This window comes from Dendropsophus ebraccatus, chromosome 5 (assembly GCF_027789765.1).
Source record: "Dendropsophus ebraccatus isolate aDenEbr1 chromosome 5, aDenEbr1.pat, whole genome shotgun sequence".
Lineage (NCBI taxonomy): Eukaryota > Metazoa > Chordata > Amphibia > Anura > Hylidae > Dendropsophus > Dendropsophus ebraccatus.
The window spans coordinates 67,361,928-67,387,339 of record NC_091458.1 but is presented as its reverse complement, the minus strand read 5'-3'; the positions used below and the strand labels follow the sequence as shown (position 1 = coordinate 67,387,339).

Below are 25,412 nucleotides of genomic sequence, written 5' to 3'. Positions count from 1 at the left end.
GGATCAGAAGGAATAAACGATCATAGTAACGATCGCAATAACGATCGTAACTAACGATTATCGTTCTGTGTAATATGGTGAACGATTTCAGGTTAACGATAAACAATCGTTTAGTGTAATAGGTCCCCAAGTGTGAAGAGCCATTTGAAAATAAAGAATCAGTCATCTTTAAGAAGCTAAGTTCATTTAATATACACACACAGTCTTTGTTTTTACTTACATTAAATACATTGGTAGATCAGGGGGAGATGTCCATCATGGTTACAACTGAAGTTAGATCTTTCTTAATGCAAAAAAGACAAAAAGAAAATTCATACAGAGGGAATTTTAGCTTTCAGAGCTGCAAAGTACCAACTTGGTCCAGGTTTCACCCATATGCAGAAAGGGAATCAAGGTGAAGTTGGCTGCTCCATCGATATTCTGAGTACAACAATGGCTGTTTGTGGCAATACAATGTGTCACTTCATCCAGACACACAGAAGGACGAGCACAATGTGAATAGCTCTGTTGTCCCATAGCAACAACTTCGCAGTGATTTTATTTTCTCTAAAAGTGAATCATAGTGAGTCGGAGCCATTGACTGATGTTCATCTAATGATTTATATAGAAACAATGGATATGCGGGTTTCCATTAAATTAACTGCATACATGGCTTCACAGTAAAAAATAAATATAACTTTTCAATCTGCTGCAATGATTATTAGAACAGGTTAAACTCAATAGCCAACTCACATCTTCCACAGGCAGAAGGACTTGCTTGCTACATGTTCACTATTCCACCAGCAGCTTCCTATTAGCACTAGGGGGGCTTTAATTGTAGCTATACCCTACACAGTTGAGGCAACCATTTGGGTTATACAAAATAACTACCAATGAATCTAGCTGTACAAACGTATCTGTTAGTGTCAACTTTGATAACTTGCAAACAAGCTTCAAGAAAGATGGGATATCTGTCCAAAAGTTTTGGCTGACATTAATTCAGTTGTTGAAGGGTTTTTATTAGAGGAGGATAGCGACCTTACAGTATATACAAAAATTACTAATAGTTAGAGATGAGCGAACCTGGAGCATGCTCGAGTCCATCCGAACCCGAACTTTCGGCATTTGATTAGCGGTGGCTGCTGAAGTTGAAGCTGAAGTATCCATGTTTTCCAGACAACCTTAGAGCTTTATCCAACATCAGCAGCCACCGCTAATCAAATGCCAAACAATCGGGTTCGGATGGACTCGAGCATGCTTGAGGTTCACTCATCTCTACTAATAGTGCTAAGACTGGCCATTTCATACTGTCTGAACCAGGAGTCATTGCAATGGTAGCCTGCGGCATTGATTGATCAATCTATCCTGATACTCAAACAGGGAAAACTATTGAACATTGAAAGATGCCCCAATGACTCGTATTTCAAGCAATATGAAAAAAAAGAGACTCCTTACATTTCTGGGACATAGTCATATATAAAGATGTTGGCCCCATTCACATCATGTTTGGACTATAACCCCAAGAGTGTACATCAGGATCACAATATATACATCTCAAAAGTGATGCAAATGGCGCAGTTAGAGGTTTGGTTTAAAATGAACATAGGTCACAGAGAAACCAAATGTTCCAGTATAAAATCTGAAAGCATTCAGTCCACTATATACCTTGAGCTATTGTAGTGTAAGGGTTTAACACTGCAGCAGTGCTGGGAAACAGGCATCAGTTTTATTCTCATTGTACAAAAAGGTGGAAATGTTCACTAATAGGTCTCGCTCAAATGTGCATAAGAATCTTCACTGACCAGGAAAATAGAGTGTTACATAATTGGGTTTTCTCTTCTATTTTAATCTCCATAATTAGAAATCCTAAGCATTATAGAACATGCACATCGCACCATGGAGGACTTTAGAGTAAAGTCACAAGCTGCAATTCATTGCAACTAAAAATCTGTGTCATGACTAGAGACAAGCGAAACACAGCAAGTTCGGTTTTGTGAAACGCCGAATGCTCAGCATTTGACTCCAGGTGGCTGGAGAAGATGGATGCAGCCCCAGGCAAGGAGTCAAATGCTGAGTATTTGGCATTTTGAAAACGGAACTCACTGTCGTTTCGCCCATCTCTAGTCATGAATCTTACTATGGTTTATGCAGCAGACATATGGTTTCCCAAAAGCCCCAAATTTCTGCAACAAAGCTGCAACATGTATACACACCCTTAGGCTATGTTCACGCGCTGTACATACAATGGACGTTCCGTCATGAATGGCCACTGTTTAATGCTACCTACAGCGGAAATTTATGATCATTAACTCCGGCTTAAGATAGCATTAAACAACGGCCATTCACAGCAGAACGGCGGTTGCTTGTACAGCATGCGAACATAGCCTTATGATGTTTCCTTATCCTGGGTCATTCATGTGCTGTCTAACCCTCACAAATGAGACATCAACAGAATCAACAGTAGCAAAATGTAAAGAGTAGTAGACCCCAACAACAGTCCTGTCCACCTATGGAAGGAAGGCACATTTCAAGAGAAAACTGGCAATCCATAAAGCAACCCACATTATTTAGTAAGAACACTTAAACACACACACACAGAAAGGCACATACCTGCCATGCCATCTGGTGTATAGAGAAGACTTAGGAGACCCTCATGAGTCAGATTTGGTCCATTGTGGCCCAACTTGTCTCAAAAGCCTCCTTGTTAGGGTAAAGTGGGGTTAATAATGTATGTTGGGATGTGAGAGGGTATAATCACAACACCTAAAGGAGTGAATGACCTTGAATATATCTGATACAATCAGCCCATTTGCTACATGATAGAAAAACATTGAATTCCTTAATATAATGAAAGCAGAAAATATGTATAAATGAACAGAAGAACAACCGTTCCACCACTTGAGAACTAAAGTGCATGCTGCTTGTGGCCACGCTGAATACACAGGTTTGCATGGAAGTTGTAGAGTAACAACAGAAATAGTAACTAGGACCTCAAGTAAGGAAAAAGGGGTAACTTGTTTAGTGATGGCCTTGATGACCTCCTCTATGGTTACGTAGCTTGAAGAAGAGATTACTATATGATATTGGTTTTGCTGGCCTCTGCCGCGCTGCATCAGGACTTGCAGACAGGTAGGTATTGTGTGTTTCCCATGCTGGAAATCCATCATCTGTAGCTCTGGATACATATAGATGGGGCGCTTTGCACTCATACAGCAGTGCTACATCCTATATCAGTAAATCACAAGCACAACACCACCTGCAGCTGGATCTGCTGTGCATAAGGATGGAAAACCCTGATGCTCTATAAAATCCCTGAAACCAGAGGGCTAAAAGAGTTCTGATAATTGTGACATATAGCTCTCCCGATTTCCACTTGAAGTGTCTGTAAACCATTTTATGTGCTTTAAACTCCAAACACAAATTTAAATTTTTTCCCCTATACCACCAAGCGAATCTCCATTTTCACTGCACTATGAAAGGCCACTGCAGTCTCTCTGGCTGGACTAACCACACAATCTCCACCGAGGGGGAGGGTGTACTCACCCCATGCAGTGCTTACAGTAATAGGCAAATCTCATATGCTCATCTGAAAACTCTACATTTACACAAGTGCACCTCCCATTAAATTGTTATTCCTGTAGTAGAGTATCTAGAGTACTGTGAATGGACAATTTACCAATGACAGACCTCCAGGCACACAAATAGCAAATTTGACAGGCAAAGCAAAAACAAGAAAATTAAAAAAATAAAATAAAAAAGTACAAATATGGAAGCAAGATTTGTAAGTAATGTGAGGCTTCGTCCAAGTCTGGAGATCTATGGAGTACTTGACAGGCTGCAAATCAGAGAGTAATTGAAGGACGAAGGTGGTAGGTAGAAGACAGGTAGTAGGTGGATGGAGGGGAACCTACACAAGATCAAAAAAACAAAACAAAACAAAAAAATAAAAAAATCAATATTAAAGTCACTATATGCAGCTATAATACAAAGTAGAATCAGTTTGGTTTTTTTGCTTCTTTTCTTGTTTGCTCTGTGGAGAAGGCGCGGTCCCCAGAAGATGCGATCCTTTACTGTGTCACCAGGAGTAGTCTGTGTGTGTTGTTGGAAGCGTTAAAAAAACAAACAAAAATTATAACCCACAATAGTGCAGTTAGCAGGGAGATCTCTGAGGGCTGCAGTGGTGTTGGGGGTGGAAGGGAAAGTTTCAAGCTGCTCGCTTTGTTTCCATGTGTGTGCTGTTATCCATTGGTGAGGGAGGAGGAAGGGGTGCAAATGGGAAAATCTTGGCAGAAAAGTGAGGTGCTGGAAAGGTGTTAAGTTGTATTTCTGTAGGGTGGAAGGGCAGGTGCAGGAAGAGAGGTTATAATCTTATCTTGGTTCCCCTTTGCTCTCCAGTCTCGGGTATTAATTGCTGCAGCACTGGCTCTTGTTCTGCTGTGTCTGCTCATGGAGATCCACGCCCCGGCTCCGACCAGCTGCCCCACTTGTGTTTTGGGGCTCATTTTTTGGCAGCTTCTTAGCTGTAAAAGAGAGATGGGATTTCATTAGAACATATGATTTGTAAAGAATAAACCAACTGAAACATAGTAAGGGGGCATTCTCACACATCATGCACGGTCTGGACGTATATACGGACGATATGCTGCAGAACAGAGTTTGGAGTTCCCGGCATCATTTGTTATGATGCTGGGAGCTCTGAATCAGTTTAAATCTTTGCACTACTATACTTATTTTAATAGTTTCATGGATCACTATGCCAGAAACTCTGAACATTTGTATATACAGACCATGCATGGAATGTATCAATGCCCCCTAGCAAAAGGCCATGGCTTCCAAAGAACAGTGTCAACGTTAGCATTTCAGATCTTCTTGAAATGAAAGGTCCCTTATTTTGTGTGTTGCAGACATGCTCTGCCTATATGAGTAAAGTCTTTTTAAACAATTCTATAGTGTTGGAACGCTTATCCATATAGGACGCCAAATACACCAAGCAACTTAAAAAAACTGGATAGAGCAAAGGGACTGTCTCCAGCAACAGATTTATAATCTTGCAATCATGAAGCAACAACACTGGCACAGAACCAAATTGGCAGCGCAAAAGAGACATGTAGTGTAATGTGAGCTAGTGGGTCTGAACAGACACTGACAGGTGCCAGCTCCATGCTTGCTATGGCAGACCTCAGTGATTTATTCAGAATTATAAAGGGTAAATCTGTAGCACAAATGGCTGAACTCTGAAGGGAAAAGCTACACAAAGGACATAAGGATGTAATATGCTTTAAAGGGTACCTGTCATTATGCACTTCCTCCTCCTCCCACAGTACAGTATGGTGTAGAGACATGCAGGTCATGCTGTTACACGGGAAACATCCTATGTCTGGCAAGTTCTGTGCATAAGCCCTATTAACTAGAACTTGCTGGGCCTGGGACTTTTCCTCGGCAATGGTGCGAGCTGCGTTGCTTTAGGCTTCCCTGTCCAATAGCTGCACAAAGCTGCTACAACAGAAGGGATGGCCACTAAATGGTCATTGCAGGATGCAGAATGATGTCACAGCAACATTGTGCAGCTACTGAACATAGCATTAGAGGTGGTTTTGCCTAAATGCAGCTATTATGACAATTACCTACCACAAAACCACATTAAGGTTTAGAGGGAAGTGTTTTAGTTAAAAAAACAAACAAAAAAAAAAAACTGAACACAAGAGGACATAATCAGAGGTTAGTTGGGGGAAAGGTCAGAAAAAAACAAGAAAATATTACTTTACTGAAAGAGTAGTAGATGCCTGGAACAAACACCCAGCAGATGTGGTAAGTAAATCTACAGTAACTGAATGCCTGGGATAAACATATATATCCTAAGATAAAAAAGGAGATACTAAAAGGACAGACTGGATGGACAAAGTGGTCTTCTTATGACAATCTTCTAGGTCAGGGGTGTCAAACTCAAATACACAGTGGGCCAAAATTAAAAAAAAAAAATGGACAAAATCACGGTCCAACCTTGCACTGTGCAGTCCATTGTATAAAATCAACTCACAGACTGTATATCACAGATGTGTGCATGCCACTTCTTGCTGTTGGTAGGTGATCAAACACTTATTTTGCGCAATAAAATGCAAAGCTGGAATTTATGTATAGATTCTGTCTCTCACAGTTGAAGTGTACCTTCGACAAAAATTACTGACCTCTCCATTGTCTGTAGGTGGTAAAACTTGCAAAAACTGCAGTGTACCAAATAATTATTTTCCCTACTGTGTGTGTATATCTATCTATCTATATCAGCCAGACCACTGCTTTAAGAGCAGAGTGGTGGTCTGTAACCTAGACAACGTGCTGCCAGCAATGAGAAGAAAAGAGCAGCATATCAGGAAGAGGAAAGTTTGCTAAATGAATATATTTGAAAAAATGTTTCAAGGGAACCAATCAGCATGATTGTGCCGATATGGTTCCCTTCTGGGTGGGGGGATGATTGACAGGCAGAGAGACCATCCCCCCCCACTGCCTACCGTCAGGCAAAGAGCCGCGACTCCCCGCCCAGATGACTAGTTGACAACCCTCTCCTGTCCTCGCGTGGCAGAATAAAACTACTTTTTCCCCCGCCACAGACGCAGCTGGTAGCCTCTGGGAGCTGCACAGTAGAGCTATACTGTGCTAGCAGGGAACCATATGGGTACAATCATGCTGAACGGTTCCCTTTAACTTGACAAGCCCTGCAAGATTAACTAGATTAGTTGAGGTGACAAAGTTCTAAGCCACTGTATACTGAAATGTGACACAGACATAATGGCAGTGGGTAAAAGAAGGGGAAGAAACTCAAGTACAGGGTGAATGAACTTAAGGTTACTCTGACCTGTAACCGTGCACTTTAACATCTGTAGGTGAATTAACCTTTGCTGTCAATGTGATTATTTTCTTACATACAATTTACTGTACATGTGCTTAACTGACTACATATAAATATGCACCGATACTGTATATGTAGATCAGATAAGAGGTAAACTACAAGGATCTTTTTCTACTGCTATAATTTAAAATCTATATGAAAATTGTCTAGTTAGATGGAAAAGATGTCTTGTCACAGTACCTAGAATTCTTCATTGCCCAGAAGGAGAATTTAAAGGGAACTATTGGCAGGTTAGAAGACTCTTATCTGCTTTTATGTTTCCCTAGGACACAGGGAACAAAAGTAATTTTCCCTCCTTCATTCTCAGCTCTGTTCTTTGTAAATCTTTACTTTATTTAATATGCAAATTAGGTAGTTTGCTGCAAGGGAGGTGGGACTATCACCCTCAGCACACAGATCCAGCCCACCCCTCCTCAAATATAAACATGGCGCTCTGCAGTAACGTCACTCATCACTGTAGCCCTCCTCCAGAAGGAAGAGAGCTTGCTCTCTGGTGCCACATATAGGAGGGTATATCATTGCAAATCTTGAACTCGGTTCGGACCATCCCTAATAATAACCCCTAGTAATGTTTCAAGGTTCTTTAAAGGACCATTCTTGAAAGGTAAGAATACGCTAGTTGTTTGTTATCCCCATGGGAAGCAACATATCAAAACTTATCTTTGAGCAGAAAACCCCTTTAAAGCAATGTGTACACATGCTTTTTTTAAGCAAATTTTGAGCTTAAGAAAAAAAATTAAAAATAATGGCACTTTTTTTTTAACGCAAAAAATGCCTGAAAATATTGTTTGAAAAGGATATGTCCCAAAAGACAACCCAAATTGCGTGCAAATAGATTTCAACTACTATTTATGTCTATGTGCAGGAAAAAAATTGTGATTAATGCAAGCATGTGTAAGTGCCATGAGCCTTCAATTCTACATATGTCACCATTTTTGTACACAGGGTTGATTGCAGGTGCATATGAAGTGTAAAAGAGTGATATTTACTGGTATTGTAAAGAGAAGAGCGTGTGAGTATGTGTTGTATATATATTTATATATATATATATATCTCACCATGAATTTTGATCGATAATGGACTATATTTCACTTATACTCAGCAATAATTGCTACTATCACTCAAAAAAGAGGAATCATGTAGTCTTGCTACGTGTAAATGAGCCTTTATTGCTTCCTGTAAATCCAGGCAAGTGATAGCTGATAGTGTTAAAGAGAAGTTAGAATGTTTTTTTAACTTTATCTTGGTGCTAAGAATTTTTTAAATGATAACCTGTAATTTATGGAAAAGGTTCAGTGACCCAAATAAAGCTCATATAGAAAATATTAGGTAAAATATATAACAGCACTATTATAGTGAAAGACATTGTTCTGGAGAGTAATTTTACCTATTGCAAGAAACAAGTCATTGACATTCATGGCTGTCTTGGCGGATGTTTCCATAAATAGCAGACTGTTGTCATCTGCATACGCCTGGGCTTCCTGCAAGTGAACGCAGAACAAAGAACAGGTCACATTCTCAGGTCAATGACTCAGAGGTTAAGTGAGAAAACAGCTGGAGAAAGTGTTGAACCTTCGAGTAGATTAACGTTATCAGGGCCAATAGAGATTACAAATGTGTACTTGAAATGTCCGGTGGGGGGGGGGGGGGGGGGGTTGAAGAAGGTGTTCTAGAATACAATCTCAGGGTGCGTTCACACGTACAGGATCTGCAGCAGATTTGATGGCGCAGATTTAAAGCTGCAGATTCAAAGCAAATCAATTCTGGGCCATCAAATCTGCTGTGGATCGGCGCCATCAAATCTGCTGCAAATCCTGTACGTGTGAACACACCCTCAAACTACCAATCAGCAGAGTTCTGACAGTATAACGATAGTCTTTACAGTTTGGGGGCTCAATACTTACTAGATAAATGACTATTCATACTAAAACCATGATAAAAAAAATAAAAAAATTATACTTTGCCACAGATCTTAAAACTATTAAAAACGTGTTTGTTTGGATTTAGTGATCCCTAAACTTTTGCCCTTCGTGAGCCACATTTAACTTTAGGTGATGGTCAGGAGCCACAATAACTCAAAAATGGTGGGGATAAGTGTGGAGAAACAAGAAGTAGTGAATTTTCAAACATTGGGGTAAATTTACTAAGACTTGCATTTCATGTGTGCTATAACATAGTTATACTTGTAGGATTTGTCAAATAAATGTTTTTGCAAATACATTCATTCAGCTAACTTGTGTCCTTTTAATAAGCTGCACTTTCCCTTTCAATTGTTGACAGCTTGTTCCCTGCAGTCTCTGTCAGCCCTTGTGTTTCCCATTCTCTCCATTCCTGCTATATTGTTTCTGCAGTCACACTTAGCTAGACACACTGCTGCTATAATGTGCCTGCACTTACGCTCAGCCACACTGCTGTATAGAAAGTTTCTGTCACTGTTCTCCTGCAAAGCTCTGTGATTCGCACTACCTGATTGGTCCACACTGAACACACACCCCTTCCCCATTGCTGTCATGTGACCACACAGACCTTTTAACAGCAGCCCTGCTTCTCTATTCTAGCCTACTGTACTACACTACTGCATTATGGGGATCTGCATCTCCATCCTGTATCTACAAACTGCTGTTTTTTTTTCATTCTTATGCACTTAGTATATATTATATTCCACAAGTTGCCTGCTATACTGTACAGTAACTTATACTATGAGATATCCAGCTTTCTAAATGTTTGTTTTATTTGTTCTACCCATTATTCAGAATTTAAAAAAAATATTTTTAGGGTGTGGAACCAATAGTCTGCATTTCAATGATTCCTTATGGGAAAATCTGCTTTGGTTCAAGAGTGGATTGGGCTTACAAGCACAGTCCTAGAACGAATTATGCTCGTAATTTAGGGCACCACTGTATATAAAAATAAATATGTTTACTATATCTATACACCAGCCAGACCACTGTTTTTAGAGCAGAGTGGTCTGTAAGCTAGACACGAGATGTCAACAATGGGAGGGAAAGAGCAGCATATCAGGAGGAGGAGACAAGTTTGCCAAATGAATGTATTTGCACAAATATTTTAAGAGCCTCTGTATCCACCAACCCCAGGTAATGATTTACGCTCATCAAATGGATGGTACAAGCGGTTTGGTGGTGTGGAGTGGTGGGTACAGAGTCGCTTTAACTTGACGTTAAAGTACAACTATATTAGTTGAGATGTAAAAGTAAAGTAAACCCCCATAATGTATGATCATGCTGGATTCATTAAGAGGCGCATGTGCAGCAGCATTAGATATCTACACCAGCTCTGAGCTAGCACGCTTAAAGTTTAGACAACTGGCCACACCTACTTCGATGAAAATGTGCTTCCTCTGTGCTAGGTCGCACTGGCTTGGCAAGTGCATTACAGAACGAAGAAAAGTCACAACATTTTCAAAAATCTGGGGTTTGCATTAAAATGTATGACCTTCTGCTGTTCTGGACCAGGCAAAGACTTTCCTAAATTCCCTCTATTGTTGAATATTATATCATCCAAAATGCCATTGTTCTGTGGTTAGGATATGTGTGTAATTGTCAGTGTCTGCTTAGTCATAACACAGTATTGCTATGGCAAGTCACACAATAGTGGGTTGTGAGCCACATGATGCGTCTGGTAACTATGTAGATTCCAAGATTAATATTGATTTTGGAACCTAATCAGTTACAGGATACGTCATTGGTGGTATAGTGGAAATAGTCTATAAGTTTAAAAAAATAGCAAAGATTTTGATGCCAGGAAAAAAACGAGCTAAATAGTTTTTTGATAGAATGTATATCAGTTGCATTGTTACCTAACATGTTATTGTGCTTATCTACCAATAGGATCCTTGCAGGTGGGGAACGCATTAGAATAGCTGGCAATGCTTACTAACTGCACTTTCCACAAGATTGTACAAGTCTTTAGAGAACTTCAAAATATGCAAGTAGGATATTAGGTGGAACATAAGAAAGTTTAAGAGCTACAAATAAGGCTGGGGAAACATTACCCTTATGAAGAAGGATTACACAACAGTATAATACATCAGTCCTCTTCAAGGTGTAGTCAGATATCTAAACATGAATGTTTCTACATAATACTTCTATTATTAGGGCACTTAAAGTGTCATTTGGATAAACATAAAAAAGGAAAAATTGGCAGCACATCTATGACTCTGTTCACACTAAAGGTAGCATGCTGCTTGCGGCTTAAGTACAGACAAAAAAAAACAAAAAGGTGCAACAGCAACCCAACAGCAACCCACAGGTGCAAGCCCAGTTGTAGGCTTATTCAGCCCAGGAGAGGCCATTGCTAGTGTGAAAATGCTAGAGTAGGTACCATGTCTCGAGGACGCCTTAACGTGGCGACATAGTACACTCTGTTTGATCAAATAGTCTGCTAAGATCCTCACTTTTTAATATCTACTGAGCAGGCGTTTACTGTGTGTACGCTGGGAGGAGTATATACGGTAAGCCCTTGCACCTGTGGGTTGCTGTTGCACCTTCTGTTTTTTTCATTTGGATAAACATGTCAGATGTTTGTATCAGTGGGGGTCCAGGTGCTGAGACCACCGCTGATCATTAAAGAGGCAGAAGCAACCAGTTTCATGCACTGTGCCCCTACACTTACACTCTAAGCAGTTATAGCTTTTAGTGTACAGATATAATAAAAGTCTATGGGTTTTTGTGTATATGAAATTGTTGGGAATCCAATAAACTTCCATTATAATTCCATATGCTGCATGTTATACCTGTTTAGAGTAGAGATAAAGTGGCACAATGCATGGAGTTTTGCCCCTCAATTTTAAGGATGAGCAGGGGTCTCAGCAAACGGACCCCCAATGATGCAAACTTCTTACAAGGTTCTTAAAGTACAGATGTCCATCTTATGGCCATACACATAAGACAGCTTTTGGCTGAAGTTCTGAACACTCATTTGCCTGACAGATCTATGTATGAGGAGGACGGGAGAGATAGCTGTTGGCCAAACTATTGTTGGGCTGATAGTTATTGAAGGTGTATGGCAACCTTTAGTATCTTTCATAGACACATACATGCGAAACTAAGGGAAAGAGAGCAGCAAAGTGATAGAATATCACAGTATCTCTGAACTCACTTCATACTCCACCATGCGTTTGTTAGTAAGGTCTGCCTTATTGCCAGCAAGGGCTATGACAATGTTTGGACTTGCTTGTCTCTGCAGCTCTTTAACCCATGTCTTCGCTCTGGCAAATGTTTCCTGAAATGAGAAACCAGCAAGTTCAAAGTTATTAAAAGATACCATTCTCATAAAGCTGAACTCGAGTTTCCACCCATTTAACCTTTTTTATTATTATTTTCCTATGGGTACAGTCTCCTGTAGAGACAACAAATCACTTAATGGTGGTTTTCAAATTACCGTGTGATTTTCCACTCTGCTTGCTTAAAAAAATAAAATAAAATTGTGTGGCCATAAAGTATTGATGGGCATATGATTTTGCAGGTGTACAGAAGTTTTACTTGAACAACTACGGGGCCATTACCAGTCACGCATGTCCATTTGGTTTTCAGCAGCTTCTCGAGACCGTACATCAAGTATAGCCACATCAACTATGACGTGTGCTGACATCTAGTGGGCAAACAGGCTGTACTGCAGACTGATTCAAGAAAGGACAGGTCCCTTAACTGGAGACATAAGAGCCAATCTTAAGATCCAGACTCCCCTGATGGGGATGAAATGCGTCATTCTCCTGCAGTGAAGTGACAAGGGGGCCAGTCCACTTAGCAAAACACAATTCAAATAAACTAATATAACAACTTTAAGACCAACAGTGCATTGCAAGAGCCATGACGTATGATTGCTTGTTTTTTGGCGAGATTAGATGAAGTTTTCAACTGAACCAATTTGGGGTATGTATAATGAATTGATTATGTTCATGAATTATTCTAGGTGAAAATAGAAGGAAAAAAAAATTAAAAAACAGCAATGCTAACTTTGTGTCTTAAATTTACACCACTCACCATACAATATAAATAACATAATATCAATATTTCTAAGATCAATAAGATTTTAGAGATATCTATTACCCCTATACACAGGCTCAGCAATGTTCAGAAATGCCATAGAGAATCAATGAAGTGCTGTGTACACACCAGCACTGCGCTCTATTCATTCAGGAGGACAATTGTCCCTCCATTGTCATGATCCATGGAGGTTTCAGCACACATAAACCCACTAATCAGCTTGTTACTTTTAAAGATAAGAATATCCTTTTAACTCACAATCATACAACAAAGAGAACTAGAAATATACAGTGATACAAAATTATTTACTTACTTTAACAATTGTAAAAAAAAGCCATTTTGTGTTTGCGCGTGTGTGTGTGTGTGTGTGTGGGGGGGGGGGGGGGGGGGGGGCTCATGGTAAAAATCATCCCTGTGCCCCCGCAACGCTGATTTACCAATTTCTTCCAGCCACCAGTGGCCTGTGGCTCCTTCAACTGCAACGTCATGTACCCTGCTGATGGACTGCCCACTCAGCCAATCAGTGACTAAGGCAGGACAACGCTGCAGTTACTGACTGGCTGGGCAATCCCACAGCCAGCCCGTGACATTGCAGCCAGTGGATCTGGATGTTGGCCGAGAATGACATCCAGCAGCTAACAGCGGTGGGTGAGAGTGGCGCAATGGGGGCACATGATTGAGTATGCTTTATTTATTATGTTCCCTCACCCTCTGGCTGAGATTTGTTTCCTTTGGTGGGACTCCTTTAAATGGCCGCATAAACAAGCAGTGATTGTTTGAGCAGCCTGGCCCAGCAATTAATCCCACCTTGTAGAAGGTACTGAAAATAAGCAACGATTTCGCAGATCAGCGCAAATCAGATGGCTGAAGGTCTTTCAGTGTAAAAGGACCTTAAGTATTGTATATATTATTCTAGTAAAAAATGCATCATATGCATATGTGTCTGTTGCTTATAAACCAGTTAAAGACTCCACTGGTTCTGTTCTTCTACATCGAATAAAGACAGCCCTGATGTAGAGAATAAAACAAGTATGCAATACAAGAATTTGACAATATCTTCCTGTCACCACTCCAACCATTGCCCCCCCCCCCAAAGGCATGACGAGTTCTTTACCTGGTTGGTGATGTCATACACCACAATTGCAGCTTGCGCTCCCCGATAGTACATAGGTGCCAAGCTATGATATCGCTCTTGCCCTGCTGTATCCCAGATCTCAAATTTTACTGTTGTGTCATCCAGACAGACAGACTGTGTAAGAAATGCAGCTGCAAAAAAACAAACAAAAAAAAAATTTAAGAAAGTGGGATTAGGAATCCTGTTATAATTTGCAGTGTATGAGGCCACCTACCTCCGATTGTGCTCTCCTGGAATTCATGAAACTGTCCTTTGACAAAACGTAACACCAGACTTGACTTGCCAACCGCAGATTCACCCAGCAACACCAATTTAAACTGACAAATCTTACTGGCCTGAGACTGACCATTCGGCCTCGCAGCTCCTCTCCCAGCCATTTCCTCAACCCAAAATTACAAGAAACGCTCCAGAAGATGGAGAACTGCAAAGGAACCAGTTTGGGCTGTTGTGAAGGAGCCGGTCCAGATAAAGGCAGTATCTAGAAAACATGAAGAACAAAATAAATAAATAAATGAATAAATAAATAACATGATGTATAGATTTCAGCACTGCATGCAGACATCATGTACACAAAAGGTAACTGGTCTGATATGTAAACTATGAGTATCAGTCCACTTAACGAAACACTGACAAGATAAAAAAATCTTTATAGTGGTTGATGGAGGTTAGAATAAAAATTGATTTCAGTGCCACTTTTGTCTATGGGCTTTTGCCTGTATTACCCTCACTTTCCAGAGATAACAGAGCTACTCCAATTAAAAACTTTTGTAGATTTGGTGTAGAAATTTGGGAGTTTATGTGCTACTACAATCCCCATTCAGGTGAATGGAAAAATTACAAAAACTACTGCAACAAGTCTGCCCTAAAAGCTACTTTGCTGTATGTAGCATTGTATCCCCATCACAATATAATACACATTTTACTTGGATATTACTACAGGCACAGAATGTGTTATATGGCATTAAGGCAATAGAAAGTGTGACTAAAGTTGTATACAAATGGGGCTTTGTTAAATGTAATACAGTTTTACTCCAGAGAATGCCAAAGGTTTAGAATGGTTGTTTGAATGTTCACACTGCCACCAATAATTACACAGAGCTGAGGGAACATTCGCTAACCACTTCATACCCAAACTTGCTGCAGGAGACTGGCTCCACTGTAAGTTCATCAAGTCCGTCCAAGAGGTTGCAGTCAGTAGGGGAGTGATGCGCTTAGCCGAGAACTTCTTTCTGCTCTATTTAAAAATTGGTGGGAGTGACTAAAGAATCATGAATAGAACAGCTGTGTAAATGCTGGGCCATCGTTCTATTAATTCTCTATAAACTTCTAAACATTGGCAAGAGCTGAACTCTGCTACTGTATGTTCGGAAAACCCACAGACACAGTGAATAAAGTGGTGGCTACGAATACGCTGAATTTATAGCCAGAAACACCCGCTGTTTTATGGATCAGAGATGGTCCCAATGGTTGGGCACCAACCATTGCAGTTCTTGATGTAACCCCTTTAAGTAGGGTTATATAACTGCTAACCTGGCCCTATTTAAATACAATTTGAGCCACAATTTCTACCACTAAATATTAGCACAAAATGGAGTCCTTTTCTTGACATTATACTGTAAAGTCAGGCATTGGCTGAGCATGTGCACTGCCGCTCTATTAAAGCTCTATGTAAGGAATGGGAACAGACAAAAGGAAAAATATAGCAAGGTTGCCAAAGGAAATCAGTATGCACTTCCACTTCAGAAAATAAAGGAAATATATAAATCGGATTCCTGTGAAATTGTTTCAATGAAACTCCCTTGTTGTTGGATGCCTAACTGCGCACCCCCCACCCCCAGAGCAGGCCTGTCCTAATGTGGGGTACACACCTCACTGCGGTCCTTACTCCGGGCAGGGAACTGTGACGGACACTCACTGCTGCAGTAAAGGCAAAAAACAAAGGACAATTGGGAAAGTTAATCCTCCTTGTCCTGTGACTGCTGCCGGCAGGTCAGAATCACATGCCAGGGATATTTTATTTCTATAAAGTTATCCTAATGAGGCTTGGATTTTGTGACACTTAGTATATAAGCAGTTAACCTGAACGTGGTCTCTACAAGGCCGGTTCACACAGCATTTAGCTATGATAATGTCTAACAGTCTAAATGTCTAAATAATGAAACAGTGCGGAGAGGTAAGCATAACATGTTTATTATGTTTACTCACAGGGAAGCATTATCTAAAAAAAATTCTGACACCGGATAACCCCTTAAAAGGGAAACTATCAGCAGGTATGTTGATGATATGTTCCTTTTGTGCACCGAGAGCTGAGAATAAAATATAAGTCTCAGTTTCCAGTGCAGTTAGCAGTTGGATCAGCCGGTTTGGCTCCCATTACCTTTGGATAAAGGTAAGTCTCTTACCTTCATCCCTGGAGCTGTTTCCTGTCCAGTTAGTAGATAGACCCTTATACTAATGATCCGGTTTGGAGCACTGGGGGTGGGGTTACTGCCCCCAGAGCACCGATTTGCCCCCAGTGCTCCAAACCAGACAATTATAAGGATCTATCTACTTACTGCACGGGAAACAGCTCAGAGTATGAAAGTAAGAGACTTACCTTCATCCAAAGCTAATGGGAGCCATCATCAGGTTAACCTGCTCATAGTTTCCCTATAGGAGCAGACCTTTGTGCCCCAGACATGGTGTTCATTTGTTATTATAGTGTTCCTGTAGAACACAACTATACATAGGAATTAATCCCTTATTTTTCTGTTGGTAAGCATCCTCATTCTGATGGTTTTAAACATATTGCTCGCATCTTTTGTGTGTAAGACATGTCCAGAATAGGGTCCCAATCACACGTACAAGATCTGCAGCTGATATCAACTGCTGCAGATTCCGGTTGCCAGCAATCATTACCTCAGTAATGGCAGATGTAAAAAGTAGGGGCCAGCCAAGAGCATGCCAGAAACAGAGCTAAGAATTCCAGACATAGCCATGGCCCTCTTAGGTGTAAGCCTATCATGAATGGTCCAGAGCACAGGAACGTAAAGCTCAGTCTGTGTAGGAATATTTCAGTCCATCGGGATCTCTGTGTGCCAGGCCCATGAGAGGTATTTCACACTTTTAGAGGTGTTGTTAATCGAACAAGAGTTCATCATCAAGTATAAAAAGAGAAAGCAAAAATGTGTAAAATATGCCAGCAATATTTCTTCTGCTGACTTCATTCAGTGAAATTGAATATTCATTCTATAATGGTATAATATATTAGCCCTCTAGATAATGCACAACTACAATCCCATCATGCCTAGAGAGACAAAACTGTGGAAGTCCAGGAATGATGAGAATTGAAGTTTTACTAAAAGCAGGACAACTGAAGGTTCCCCATCCATGCTACATCAAGAGACCTTAGATGCAGACTATAATAGCGGCATTACTTTGTATGATATAGCCCTTAGGATGGAAATGAAATGCCCAGTATGTGAACCCGACTCTTTCTATAGCATCCATACACCTCAATCGAGACAAGCAATTTAAAGAGAAATTGTTAGCTGCAAAAGCCGCACCAAACAGCTTACATGGCTACATAGCTACGTGAGCAGTGAGACTATCCATACTTTTACCCATAACTAACAAAATTATTTTTGTTCATGACTGACACTTGAAAGCAGCAATTAAATCCATTCTGTTGGCATGAATAGTCGCACTGCTTATATCGCTATGTAAGCAGTTTAGGACGCCTTCTCTAGCTGACAGTTTTTCTTTGACAGGTAAAATAACACGGCTGCAGATTTTCCACACAGAAATCCACCGGCACCTGCAAGGTTTGATGCAGAAACACCAAAGATCCATAGCAAAATAGGTGCCAAAGAAATAAATGGAGTTGCAGAAACCTTGTGGTTTGCGGTTGTACACTGTTTCCATAACTCCCTTACTTTTATGGGAGTTAAAGAAACAACAGAACATAACAAGCAGGGCCCCTTATATCCTGCCCACCTCTCTGTCTAGTGGCCTAGGACCCAAGTTCAGGAGATCCAGAGGCAGGTTGCACACCTATTACTACACCTTTAAGACATGTATGGCATACTGTGTGGACACACCTACAGGATTTAAATGAAATCTGCTGCAGAAAATCAGCTGCAGATCCTGTAGGTGTGAACGCACCATTAATAAGAAAGGCAGGCCCCTGAAATCAGTGTACAGGTATCACAGAATCTCTGTGCTTCTGATCTGATAGATGAGGATCCCAGAGGCAGGATAAGGAGCTATCAGTTTATGTCATACGAGTGTGTTTTCCTAGATATAACTGGTAAGCACTGGCTCACTGTGCTTTATCCGACATTGTAGACTTATAATGTAGCCTGTCTCCTGCAACAGCTGGATAGAGCAGCAATCTTAGGAGTAAAGAGCACAGCCACGCATGTCTCTCAACTATATCTAGCAATCGATATGGGTCCAACCACTGAGACCCTGACCAATCACAATTGACATCACGTTATGACATGCCAAAAGTTTTTTGTTTTTTTTATTAAGCGACAGTAAAGCTTTAGATTTTAGCTGGGAATACCCCTATAATACTACAGTATTACCCTGCTTAGTCCTTTCCCACCGCTACTACTCTACCTCAGTCATCACTCGCTCCGTTTTTCCTCTAATGATATCACATAGAGAACAGTACACTGCTGGTTTACTAGACAGAACAGGAAGGACATTGATCAAATCAGCAAATTGGACCAAGCTTCAGATTACAGGAAGGACAAAAATATTGCTGCGTGTGGTGGTTTATAAGAGAAAAAAAAACTATTCACATCCAAAACTGAAACCAGGCATTGTGTGAAAGCACTGGAGAGAATGCTTAGCATTTCTTATTGTATTACAGGACAGCACAGTGGACATGTGACCCATGTATAACCCCTTTATAATTTTTTTTTCTCATTTTCTGTCAATGTCATGAACAGTGAGTCAAGAGTGCACTGCAGTGCAGCTTACAGAGACATCACTTCCGATCTATGTAGATGTGGGCCATACCCTGATCAAAGTATGGTCCATATCTACATATGTCAGAGGCCCTGTAGCTTCTTCAGTACACAGAGTGTAGTGAGAAAATTGAAATGTCTGTGCTCTTGCCTGGTGTCCAGAGAAGTCACTTATCCTGGTACAAGTAAAGAGGAGTACAGGGCTATGCTACTTGACAACCAGTCAGTGCATCACTGATGCACGTTAACTCTCCATTCTGATTGGTCAATCTTTCATTCAGTCATTCACACATACCCCAGATCCAACTGTTTGTAGCATTGTATGCCGGGTATGGTTTGAAACTATATTGGTCCAGATGAGACCATTGTATGTTGACAAGAATACATACTGTATATGGAAGACTGGGGCTATATGCAAGGTTGCCATGAAGAACTATGAGAGGAACAGGGGAGGAGCAGCCTTATAAACACAGGTGGGATCTTTACTTATCGGAGACTGTGGAGCCGCTGGCCTCCATTCAGTGAGCCTCAGTGGCCAAGCGAGACCTAAAGAAAAGGTGATAAAGCGTGTACATGTCTATCTCCATCAAGGTCTCTGAATAGTCAGAAACAATTGTAGTTAAAGTTGGAATATTTGGTTGTACAAGTATGCTAGGTTCACTATGTTAATGCCTAGTATGTTGGAGGGCATTTAGAGGCAGTTTGGTCGCTGCAGCAGAATCACCTTACATACCTACTGGGCGTCGCTGTACAGTAGACTGTCTGGCTTCCAGGATCTGTGATGGACGCCCCATACACAGACTCTGCCGCAGATGTGAACTTATTTTACTGCTGTTATTATACCAGCCGTAAAGATAAGTGTGCAGTACTTGTTTTAGGACATTTAGACATTAAAGGGCTTTTCTCAATGTACATTCCTTAAAAGACTTAAAAACTGCAGGATGAGACTCGATTTGCAGAAAGGGCCCAAAAAAATATACAATACGCCATGTAAGACAGAAAACATGCACCGACACATGAGCCCTAACGGGGACAGGAACCGATAGGAATGATGACAAGCTGTGTACAGTGCTGTGGAAGAGGTTGGCGCTATATAAACTAATGATTGTTAACATAATCCCGAAAACTGAAAATTTTGCTTGTATTTTTGATCCACTGTGTGAACACAGCCTTGGGATATGCACACATGGGTAAAAACATCTCCATACCCCAGCACTCTCTGAGGCATGCTGTCCTGAAGTCTGTCTTGGAAAAAATGTACCAACTCCAGATTTAAAAAAAAAAAAAAAAAAAAAAAAAAAAAAGGTCATTATTGAGTTTTCATATGAATTTTATAAATGTTCCTCATCAAAATATTTTATGTTCTATCAATTTAAGGAACCCATTTATAAAAAACAGAAAAACCGTCTCTCACATATATTAGTTTCCTCTATATATCAGTAATAAAGCGCTGGCCCTATTAGATTTGGGTGGGAGTTGGGGAAGTGTCACATTTTGGCAGGTAGTTTCTGAGCTGGAAGAGTCCATTGTGTGTGTGTGTGGGGGGGGGGGGGGGGATCTGTGCGGTTCTCTTCCTGGATGCTGGATGACTGTATATGAGCAGCAGTGTAATATGAAGATATCCTGTGCAAGGGTATGTGCACACTACGGAATACACACAGAAATTTAAAGTAGCGGCCTTCTGTTGGATTGTGCTTAAAGTTCCACCTGTCCCATTGACTCTCTCAAACTCAGTCCGTTGTCCACCCGAAGAATTGACATGTCAACTCTTTGGGCGGATGGAGGGTTCTGCATGAGAAACTCATTGAGTCAATGGGACAGATGTAAATTTAAGCGCAATCCAACACACAGCCTCCGCTTTAAATTTCTGCGTGTATTCCGTGTATTCTGACTGAATTTTTTTTGCATATTCCGTAGTGTGAATATACCCTAATATAGGGGAGGAGAAGAAGCCCTAGGTAGTATAGCAGTTAACTCTCTCCTCAATGTTTAGAGAATTGTTTGGAGAATTACTCTGGGCAAAAGTGAAAAATCCAGGGGGTGCAGGGGGTGGTGGGGACATACAGTGGGGAAAAAAAGTATTTAGTGAGTCACCAATAGTGCAAGTTCCACCACTTAAAAAGATGAGAGAGGCCTGTGTAATTGACACCATATGTAGACCTCAACTATGGGAGACAAAATGAGAAAACAAATCCAGAAAATCACATTGTCTGATTTTGTAAGAATTTATTTGCAAATTATGGGGAAAAATAAGTATTTGGTCAGTAACAAAATTTCATCTCAATACTTTGTTATATATCCTTTGTTGGCAATGACAGAGGTCAAACGTTTTCTATAAGTTTTCACAAGGTTGGCACACACTGTTGTTGGTATGTTGGCCCATTCCTCCATGCAGATCTCCTCTAGAGCAGTGATGTTTTGGGGCTGTCGCTTGGCAACACGGACTTTCAACTCCCTCCAAAGGTTTTCTATAGGGTTGAGATCTGGAGACTGGCTATGCCACTCCAGGACCTTGAAATGCTTCTTACGAAGTCACTCCTTCGTTGCCCTGGCGGTGTGCTTGGGAACATTGTCATGTTGAAAGACCCAGCCACGTTTCATCTTCAATGCCCTTGCTGATGGAAGGAGGTTTGCACTCAAAATCTCACGATACATGGCCCCATTCATTCTTTCATGTACCCGGATCAGTTGTCCTGGCCCCTTTGCAGAGAAACAGCCCCAAAGCATGATGTTTCCACCCCCATGCTTTACAGTAGGTATGGTGTTTGATGGATGCAACTCAGTATTCTTTTTCCTCCAAACACGACAAGTTGTGTTTCTACCAAACAGTTCCACTTTGGTTTCATCAGACCATAGGACATTCTCCCAATACTCTTCTGGATCATCCAAATGCTCTCTTCAGTACTGATTGGCTGAAGAGGAGCCGTTTGAAATTCCTGGCTCCCCTCTTCAGCCAATCAATGCAAGGCAGCACTGATTGGCTGAAGAGGGGAGCCGGGAATTTCAAACAGCACCTCTTCAGCCAATCAGTGCTGCCGTGCATTGATTGGCTGAAGAGGGGAGCCGGGAATTTCAAACGGCTCCTCTTCAGCCAATCAGTGCACTGATTCGTTCAAGGGGCCGGGCTGCGAGTGGGGGGGGGGGGCGGGCTGCAGGCGCGTGATCGCAAATCGATTTTTCGCACAATCGGGCCAATTATCATTTCGTGTAAACGCACAATTAAAGAAGAAGTTACAGATCTGTGAGAGCCAGAAATCATGATTGTTTGTAGGTGACCAAATACTTATTTTCCACCATAATTTGCAAATAAATTCTTACAAAATCAGACAATGTGATTTTCGGGATTTATTTTCTCATTTTGTCTCCCATAGTTGAGGTCTACCTATGGTGTAAATTACAGACGCCTCTCATCTTTTTAAGTGCACTATTGGTGACTGACTAAATACTTTTTTCCCCACTGTAATAAAGAAGTCCTATTTACCCGTCTCCATGCAGCACATCGTCATGGCTCATGGTCCCCAGCGGGCTCCCGATCCTGTGATGTAACGGCCCCATTTAGAAATGCCCGCTCAGCCAATCAGTGAGTGTGGTGGGAAACAGCTGCAGTCCCTGACTGGCTGAGCGGGTAGTTCCTGTGTGGTCACGATGATTCAGGAGCAGGGACACTGGCAGAGAGCTGATAAATCTGGGCCTATGTCTGACCTCTGTATCACAGGTATTTGGCACTGTGTGCAGTTCTCCTTTGTGTGTGGTGAATATTTAGTTAGTAGTGAGTTGTTTAGGACGTGGTGGCTGGAGACATCCACTGCACACACAGTAGAAGCTGCTTTATATCTCACTTATTCCCTTAGAAGTCGCCCCAGGATCATGTAGGATATTAGGAAGAAGCTTCTGAGACAGATCTACTTTGCACTCGTTTGATACATAAGGGTATGTTCACACGGTAATTCTTCAGGTGGACGGCAGAATCTCCCAAACCATAGAATGAAGTGTATGGGACCAACGGAGATGCACGAGGCTACCACTGTTCCGCGAGCATGGGGGGAGCTGCGGAATCAGCTTTGGGTGATCCGCCATGATTACGTAGTGAGCACATACCCTGACATGAAGATTTCCTGCACAGCCACACTGCACCTGATATAATATTGTCACCAATAATCACCACCAAAGTCAATGATGGGAAACAAATAATGGCAACTTTTATATACAGAGGACTGGTTGATTCTGGAGACATCCATACGTTTCTTTTGCAAGCCTGTGAACGAGTCCCTAAGCTGGGCTGCAGCTGAATGTCGCGAGGGAGGATCCGGGATGTCCGCGAGGGGGGGAGCTGGGATGTCCGCGAGGGGGGGAGCTGGGATGTCCGCGAGGGGGGGGAGCTGGGATGTCCGCGAGGGGGGGAGCTGGGATGTCCGCGAGGGGGGGAGCTGGGATGTCCGCGAGGGGGGGAGCTGGGATGTCCGCGAGGGGGGGAGCTGGGATGTCCGCGAGGGGGGGAGCTGGGATGTCCGCGAGGGGGGGAGCTGGGATGTCCGCGAGGGGGGGAGCTGGGATGTCCGCGAGGGGGGGAGCTGGGATGTCCGCTCTGGAGGGACACGGATGGTGACAGCTGGAGGATGTGCATCCCCTAAGACAGCCCAGCACAGGGCCCTAGAGCGGCTCCCAGGAGTCACCTCACACATCCCCATGCCCAGGGGCCACAGGCTCATCCTGTATCACACATACTGAGCCCGGGCTGTCACACAGCGTCACATCCACGGACAGGGCCCGGCACGGAGGTACACCTCTTATGAAGACACCAGAGAATACTCCGCCACATCCGGCGGAAATTACCTTATACCGGAGGCAGCCGAGCCCGAGACCCGAGTGCGCACCGCTCCTGCTCCGCCTCGCCGAACGGTGGATGTTGGATTCCGGGGGCCTAAAGGACCTTTCCTGACATCAGAGTCATGTGACCGGGATCAGATGACATCACTGTACCATGTGACTACAGTCTGAGGAGAAAAGGGGCGGGGTTTAGTAGTGAGGAGACGCTAGTGGTGATGTGTAACTTGTATGTTTAGTAGTCTGAGGACGACGGAGCCCGGGACGTGTACGGATTGTTGAGCGGAGTGCCCTCGTTTTTTTATTCATTATTAGCTGAATAAACCGACCAGAACCGGCGTTTCGTTATATCCGAAGCAGCTGAGAGAAGGAAAGCTGGACTCTTATTGGAGTAGCGTCCAGGATGTACAGAGCATGCGCAGTATTCAAAAGTACAGCTGCTATACTACCGCCTGGATACATAGAATACTGTACCCGTGCCTCTCTGCAGGGGAATGATTTCTCCCTATCTGGAACAAGCTTAGAGGTCTGGCCCATTCACCATAGCGTCATTCTGGGACATACTAAAGAGCATGAACAAAAAGAATGAACATTTTTTCCAATAGAGAAAGATGTAAAATAAGGTTTTAATTGGTTTTATAAGCTAGATAGACCTGGAATGAACAGGATATATCTGTAGTGCTTGGTGGAATTAGTGTATATACCGTAGAGGTGTAAGGTACCCAGATATAGATTGGGGTTACGGTTCAGCTAAATCCACAAAGGGGAGGGAATTTCTTAACCTTCTGCAGGATAATTTTCTGGGCCAGTTTGTGGAGGAGCCAACTAGCAGTGATGCCTGAGCTGGTTGGGGATGTCACTGTCCATGAACACCTGGGGAATAGTGACCACAATATAGTGACTTTTAGCTTAAAAGTGTAGAAAAGAAAAACATGTTGGGAGGGCAAAAACTCTTAATTTTAAAAGGGCCAATTTTCCTGGGTTAACCCCTTAAGGACAGAGCCTGAAATGGCCTTAATGACAGAGACAAATTTTATGAATATGACCAGTGTCACTTTATTCATTAATAACTTCGGGATGCTTTTACCTATCCGGCTGATTCTGAGATTGTTTTCTCGTGACATATTGTACTTTACATTTCTGGTAAATTGGAGTCGATAATCATAACAAATCTTTATGAAAAAAACCCAAATAATATGAAAAAATGTGAAAAACTGCATTTTTCCAACTTTGAAACTTCTTTGCGTATACTGAAAGTGGTTATACCACATAAATTATATATTAAATAGCATTAGCAACATGTCTACTTTATGTTGGCGGCATTTATTAAACGATCTTTAATTTTTTTTAGACAATAGGAAGCTTAAAACATTAGCAGCAAATTTACAAAATTTCAGTAAAATTTCAAAATCAGATATTTTTAGGGACCTGTTCAGGTTTAAAGTGTATTTGAGGGGCCTGTATGTTAGAAAGCCCCACAAAGCACCCCATTTCAGAAACTGCACCCCCCACACTCTGCAAAAGCATATCCATAAAGTGTTTTAACCATTTAGGGGAGTCACAGAAATAAAAGCTAAGTGTGTAAGAAATTTGAAAATTTTAATTTTCTG

The 25,412-nt window shown here is 41.7% G+C and overlaps 1 protein-coding gene across 1 annotated transcript; it reads right to left on the bottom strand.

The window, feature by feature from the left end:
• Positions 1-1,169: 1,169 nt before the first annotated feature.
• Positions 1,170-23,948, bottom strand: RAB5B (RAB5B, member RAS oncogene family). Its single transcript, XM_069970500.1, has 6 exons — positions 23,812-23,948; positions 14,238-14,501; positions 14,003-14,154; positions 12,002-12,124; positions 8,271-8,364; positions 1,170-4,499 (listed from the first exon to the last, which is right to left on the bottom strand). Exons 2-6 carry the CDS (start codon positions 14,398-14,400, stop codon positions 4,384-4,386), a joined length of 648 nt encoding a protein of 215 aa, XP_069826601.1. The 5' UTR covers positions 14,401-14,501; positions 23,812-23,948; the 3' UTR covers positions 1,170-4,383.
• Positions 23,949-25,412: the final 1,464 nt, after the last annotated feature.